The sequence below is a fragment of the Suricata suricatta genome, chromosome 9 (genome assembly GCF_006229205.1).
Source record: "Suricata suricatta isolate VVHF042 chromosome 9, meerkat_22Aug2017_6uvM2_HiC, whole genome shotgun sequence".
Classification (NCBI taxonomy): Eukaryota; Metazoa; Chordata; class Mammalia; order Carnivora; family Herpestidae; genus Suricata; species Suricata suricatta.
The window spans coordinates 110,309,165-110,315,598 of NC_043708.1; the positions used below are offsets into that span (position 1 = coordinate 110,309,165).

General features: G+C 58.5%; 1 protein-coding gene across 2 annotated transcripts; it reads left to right on the top strand.

The window, feature by feature from the left end:
• The first annotated feature begins 1,150 nt into the window (after window positions 1–1,150).
• Window positions 1,151–4,243, top strand: ISLR (immunoglobulin superfamily containing leucine rich repeat). 2 transcript variants are annotated; one of them, XM_029951522.1, is made up of 2 exons: window positions 1,151–1,420; window positions 2,220–4,243. In XM_029951522.1, exon 2 carries the CDS (start codon window positions 2,228–2,230, stop codon window positions 3,509–3,511), a length of 1,284 nt encoding a protein of 427 aa, XP_029807382.1. In that variant the 5' UTR covers window positions 1,151–1,420; window positions 2,220–2,227; the 3' UTR covers window positions 3,512–4,243. The 2 variants fall into 2 exon arrangements, with proteins under 2 accessions (XP_029807382.1, XP_029807381.1); XM_029951521.1 differs by lacking the exon at window positions 1,151–1,420 and adding an exon at window positions 1,946–2,023.
• Window positions 4,244–6,434: the final 2,191 nt, after the last annotated feature.

The following is a 6,434-nucleotide window of genomic DNA, read 5'->3' on the forward strand; positions in this document are numbered from 1 at the left end:
CCATTCTGACTCCTCTGGGCCCTCCTGTTTGGGGGGTGGTCAGATATACCCTCACCCTGGAGGCATCTTCCCTTCCACAGAGTTCGTGCTGGCAGAGCAGAGCCCAGAGAGCAGTGCAGCCTCCACAGACGTGCAGCACCAGTGGTGGGAGTTGAAGCAGTGTGGGAGGACATAGAGAATATTCCGGAAGAGCGAGATTCTCAGCCTCACCTCTGGCTGCCGGGTCAGAACTATCTGTGTGAGACTGGGCATCGCAGAATCCCAGTCAGGGAAACTGAAGCCCAACAGGGTCACGTCCAAAGCTCTCTGCTACGGGGTTAGGAGCATCGTGGTACCTTTGCCCGCCTCCCTGATCTCTCCCCTCCCGGAGAAGTGGGGAGCCATGTCTGGCACCTCGGTGCCTTGGGACCTCTCTGGACAACGCGTTTTAGAGCAGCTTCGCCTCAGAGCCAGCAGGCAGGCCCGACACAGATGAGGAAGATGTGTTTTCTTACAAAAACAGGCTAACATTTTGGCTTTTCGCTGGGGTGTTGGTGCCTGGTGGGTTTTTCACGAACTTTGGCCTTCTCGGCTTTTCACTGAAATGCACCATCACCCACACAGGCACATGGACACGAAGACACACTTCTACACACACACACACCGCCCCTCCCAAATACACACACAAACTCACCACACCAGACAAACACAGAGACAACACAAAAAGACACAGTCTCACGCCTACATGAACACACACTCAAACATTCCCAAACACACACATTCACGCACCCGGTCTCACACCCACATCCACACAAACACACACACAAACTCACCCACACATAGAAATGCCACATGCACGTGCATACACACTCACTCATACGGCTCCCAGCTTGGAGAAAGCCCCCCACCACTTTCCTCTTGTTCAAAGTGAGGTTAGAAGTTTCCCACCTTCCATGAGATTCGATTCTCACTCTTCACTCCATAAAAATCCTTCTAGCCCCATCTTTTTTTGGGTCCTGTCCAGCTCGTGCTGTGTCTTTAAGGAAGTTGAAGCTGCTAAAAGTGAGTGAGAGAAAGGGAAAAAAAGAAAAAAAATTTGGCATCTTTTCCCCTCGAGTTTCTGGTGTCACTTATGAAACACGGGTCCTTGTGGCTGCAGAGAAGCAGTTGTTTTGCTAGAAGGAGGGAGTGTCCAGGCTGTCTGGGCTCCCTTCCTGCAGCCTGCTCTCAACGAGGCCCCAGGCACCCTGTCTGGGAAAGGGCGGCACGGGTGAGCAGTTCGAAGGTGGGGCAGGAGCCAGGGTGCCCTTTCCTCCAGCCTCCCTGGCCTCCCTTGCGTGCCGGTGACCCTGCAGCCCACCCTGGGCTAACTCTGTCCTTTGTTGCTCTTTCCTTCCATCTTAGAAGAGGATCTGCTTGGCTAAGAAAGAGTGGTTTGAAGGTAAGCCAGGGGAAAGGGGGAGGCCCGCTGGGCACAGAGCCTCGACTGCCTGGCACTTTCCCGTTGGTTCGGGGTGCTGGTGCTGGGGGCAATCCCTTGTTTGGATCTGTTCAGGGGGTGTCTGCCCCTCTAGCAACTGCATCCCCGGAAATCCCAGCAGCATTTGGGTTGAACCACTGGCCTCGCCCAAGCCAGCTGAGAGGTCCTGGCGGGGGTTTATTTAGGCAGCTGCCTGGCGTAGTCTGAACGGAACAGGCCACGGGTGTGATTCTGTAGAAAGGGTTTGGTGTCTGCTGTGGTCATAGCCTGCAGGAGCAGGAGGGGGCGGATGGGGTGGATGGGGGCGGTGTGCACTGCACAAGGGGCCTTGTCTGGGCCGGGGCAAAGCATACCTATGGGGGGCTCCGGTGGGAGGGACCCTGGTCAGGATGTGGGAGGGCAGGAGGGAGGTTCTGTGGAGTTCTGGGGGAGGGGGCAGCTGAAAACGGATTTCAAGTCATAAAATCAGCTTGGAGCTGGCCGAGGCAGAGAGCTCTCTGCTTAGAGGAGGAGCTGGGGTCCTCTTCCGTCCTATCTTCACTCCTTCTGGCTGCATGACCTCAGGCAAGTCCTGGCCCTTCTTGGGGCCTCAGTGTCCTTTTCGGTAGAATGGGCAGGGGGGCTGGGCGGTATTGGGTCTTAGCTGGATTCTGTGGGGCAGGGCCTCCTGAGGAGGCAGAGCTCTGTCTGGGGTTCTGAGAGGGACAAGTGCCTTGTGTGGGTCCTTGGGGTCACCTTGGTGGGGTGTCCTTCTCTGCAGGAGGCAGGATGCGGGAGCTGCGTCTTCTGTGCTGGGCGGTCCTCCTGGGCCTAACGCAGGCCTGTCCTGAGCCCTGTGACTGCGGCGAGAAGTATGGCTTCCAGATCGCCGACTGCGCCTACCGTGACCTGGAGGCAGTGCCACCCGGCTTCCCTGGCAACGTGACCACGCTGAGCCTGTCAGCCAACCGGCTGCCCAGCTTGCCAGAGGGTGCCTTCCGGGAGGTGCCCCTGCTGCAGTCGCTGTGGCTGGCGCACAACGAGATCCGCACGGTGGCGGCCGGGGCCCTCGCCCCTCTGGGCCATCTCAAGAGCCTGGACCTCAGCCACAACCTCATCTCTGACTTTGCCTGGGGTGACTTGCACAACCTCAGTGCCCTGCAGTTGCTCAAAATGGACAGCAACGAGCTGACCTTCGTCCCCCGGGACGCCTTCCACAGCCTTCGTGCCCTGCGCTCACTGCAGCTCAACCACAACCGCCTGCACACACTGGCTGAAGGCATCTTCGCACCGCTCACGGCCCTGTCCCACCTGCAGATCAACGACAACCCCTTCGACTGTACCTGCGGCATCGTGTGGTTCAAGACGTGGGCCCTGACCACGGCCGTGTCCATCCCGGAGCAAGACAACATCACATGCACTTCGCCCCACGTGCTCAAGGGCACACCGCTGAACCGCCTGCTGCCGCTGCCTTGCACGGCGCCCTCGGTGCAGCTCACCTACCAGCCCAGCCAGGACGGCGCTGAGCTGCGGCCAGGCTTCGTGCTGGCCCTCCACTGCGACGTGGAGGGCCAGCCGGCCCCCCAGCTCCACTGGCACGTCCAGACGCCCGGTGGCACCGTGAAGATCACCAGCCCCAACGTGGGTGCCGATGGGCGTGCACTGCCTGGGGCCCTGGTCAGCAGCCGGCCTCGCTTCCAGGCCTTTGCCAACGGCAGCCTGCTCGTCCCCAACTTCGGCAAGCTGGAGGAGGGCACCTACAGCTGCCTGGCCACCAACGAGCTAGGCAGCGCGGAGAGCTCGGTGAACGTGGCCCTGGCCACACCGGGCGAGGGCGGGGAGGATGCGCTGGGGCGCAAGTTCCACGGCAAAGCGGCAGAGGGCAAGGGCTGCTACACGGTTGACAATGAGGTGCAGCCCTCAGGTCCAGAGGACAATGTGGTCATCATCTACCTCAGCCGCGCGGGGGGCCCTGAGGCTGCAGCAGCAGGAGGAGGGGGCCCCGGGAAGCAGACCCCCGGCCTGCTCCTACTAGGCCAGAGCCTCCTCCTCCTCTGTCTCACTACCTTCTAACCTTCCCCTGCCCCCACCTGGGCTGGGCCACAGCAAATTCAGGCCCCCCACCACCACCCGATTCCTCTCCTGACTGTGGATGTCTCTTGTCATAAGCAGCACGGGGGTCTGAGGGCGGCAACTTCAAGGCCTGCGTGGGGGACTTCACATCTTCCTACCTCCTTTCTCACCTCTTCTGGAACGCTCACCACTCCCAATTTCTAAACTTGCTCAAAGCTAGTGACTAGAGCAGAATTTGATCCCATACTCACTATGTACGGTGCTAATTGCTGCTAACCACATTGCCCGTGCTCCCCGGGCAGGGCAGCTCGCTAACAGGGCGATGCCCTAATCAGCCAGGGAAAGCCTCACCAATGGAATTCCAGGCACTGGGGCTGACAAGCTGGCAAAGACTGGGGGCACAGGGTTGAGGGTTTGGCAGGGAGGAAACCTGAAGCAGACAGGGAGGAGGGTCTTGGGTGGTGGCTGGCATAGCTTTGGGCTCCTGGTGACCTGCTTGAGTTTCTGCTGCCTCTCTCCATTCCCTGATCATCTGGGGGCTCAGGAGTCTGTGCCCTGATCTCAGACAGGATCGGAGGATCCAGGAGGGCCTTCATCTCCTCCCACCCTGTGCCCCTCCACCCTGGACACCTGCTCTGCCTTTGTCTCCAAGTCCGCGTCTGTAGCCTGCCCCTCCAAAGAGGCTGGCTGTCCCAGGGGGCTGCCAAGAAATAAACAGCATTTCTGATGCTCCCTTGTGTCTGCCTGGCATTTTGTCTGAATCTAGGGCCCTTCCCCGCCACCCCCGTCCCAGTTGGGGGCAGAACAGGGAGATAGAGGGCCAGGACAACCAGCCTGCTTGTCCACACGTGATGGGGAATGGAAGGCCCACACACACTGTGTAGCAGGCAGCACAAGGGGGTGGGCTGGTGGGCTTGGGGCTGGGCCTTAGGCTGAGCTGAAATGCAGATGGTCCCTGTCCTCAAACTAGCCCACAGGACAAATGAGGGTGCGAGCCTGATGACTGTCACAGGGGCTTCCCTTGGGTCCCCATGGCCCTGAGCCATGCTTCATGCCAGGAGTGCCCATAGGAGGCACTGTGGAGGGGGAGAGGGAACGGAAGCACCCGGACCGTGGCCCCTCTCCCCAGTCCTGCTCCTGGAAGATAATTAAGGAATTGAGAGGAAATGGGGACAGACAAGGCAAGACAGGGAAGAATGAGAAAGGAGGAGATAAGGTCATAGGTCAGCAGAGAGAAGGCGGAGAGGGAGAAACACCCAGAGAGTGAGCACAAGAGAGCATCTTCGAGGGGGAAGCCCAAGGAGATGAACGGCGCTTCCCAGGAAGAGGAAATGGTATTCCTGGAGGAAAGTCAGCCCTGGAAGCCTTCCTCCCATGGCAGGTGGATCGGTGACTGACTTGGGGGGTGGTGAGGACCTGGCTGCAACCTGCGGGGCTCTTAGAATGACGAGCACGTGGATGGAGTCAGAGCCTGGAGACTAAGCCCCACATCTGTACTGAGTCAGAGATATGTCTCCATCCCCACCCTTTTCCAGCCCAAAGGGTCTACACATAGGGACAAGATCCTGTGGGAGAGGCTCTGCGGCCTCTTAAGTTCTGCATTCGGGACTGTTGAGCCCAGCAAAGTAGAGGCAGGGAGGCCAAGGAGTCTGGCCAGCTTCCCTTCCCCTCCTCCCACTCCACATACAGCACCTTCCCACCCCCTTCGGGGGCTTGTAGCTTCTGCTAAGCCGACGTCACCAGCAGCACATGTCAGGGATGTCTGTACATCTGGTAGAAAGCAGCAGGGCAGAGCCAAGTCCCCCATGCTGGGCCACTTGGGTAAGTCACTGCCCATCTCTGGGCTTTGGTTTCCTCAGAAAACAAAGGACGACGAGGATGCTTAAGGGTCTCATGGACTCTGCTTATCTAAGGCTTGATATCCTAACTCAGCTTGGATCCCTAATGTCTCTGGCTCCACTCACAGCTGAGCAAGCTTGGCTTTTGGAAACAGGACCTGAGCCTAAGACTTGAGCCAGGAGCAGCTGGGGAACAGCTGTGCTCTGAATGAACAGGTTACTCTCCTGCTTTAAAGTCATCTATGGTTCCCTGTACCCTCAGAGTGAAGCCCAAGTTCCCCAGCCAGCCAGTCATCACCCCTCTGCCTGATTCTCTCATGTCGCCCACCCTCCACGTGACTCTCTGGACCTGCTAAGTAATATTTCCCTTAATAGTCTGTGATGAGTAATCTGCACCTTCATGTATGCTGTTCCTTTGGTCTGGGCACCCTTCCCCTCTTCCTCACTTGGCCAACTTGGCTCAAGGAAGCCTTCCTGGGTGCCCTAACCCTCACCCCCACTATGGATGAGACCCTTTCCTCTGGCTCACACAGCCTTGGGTGTCCAGTGTCTCAGCCTGATCATACTCTATTGTGACTGTTTCCTTGTTAAAGGAGGAGATCCAGTCTGCCTTCTCATCCCTGTGACACTGTCAGTCACCAACACTGGGCCAGGAAGACATTTTTCAACGGGCTGCAGTGGGATCAGAGCCTGCCCTCCCTTCGCCCCCTCCCCTGTCATGGGCAGCCTCAAAGCAGGGTTTGAGCTCCCTGGCCCCGCCCCTAGCTTCGTGTGTATTTGAGGCTGTAGTGGAGTGTGAGAATGTGGGTGAGATAGGTTGTGCAGACATTTCTCAAGGCCCCACCGGACCAGATCTGTGGAGTGGCCACATTTCCCCCCTTCACCAAGCCCACAGTGAACCCCACACCCTCAGTCATACATCCCTCATCTCCACCAGTCCCCAGCAAGGGACGGGACTCCTCCCAGCAGCCCTTCCCTGCTGTACACAGGGTCTCCTCCTTTTAGGACAGCTCCACACTGGGCCCCATCCCCCCTCTTCCGCATCTTTAGTCAGACTGCTTCCGTCTTCCTGAAATCCCTCCTCC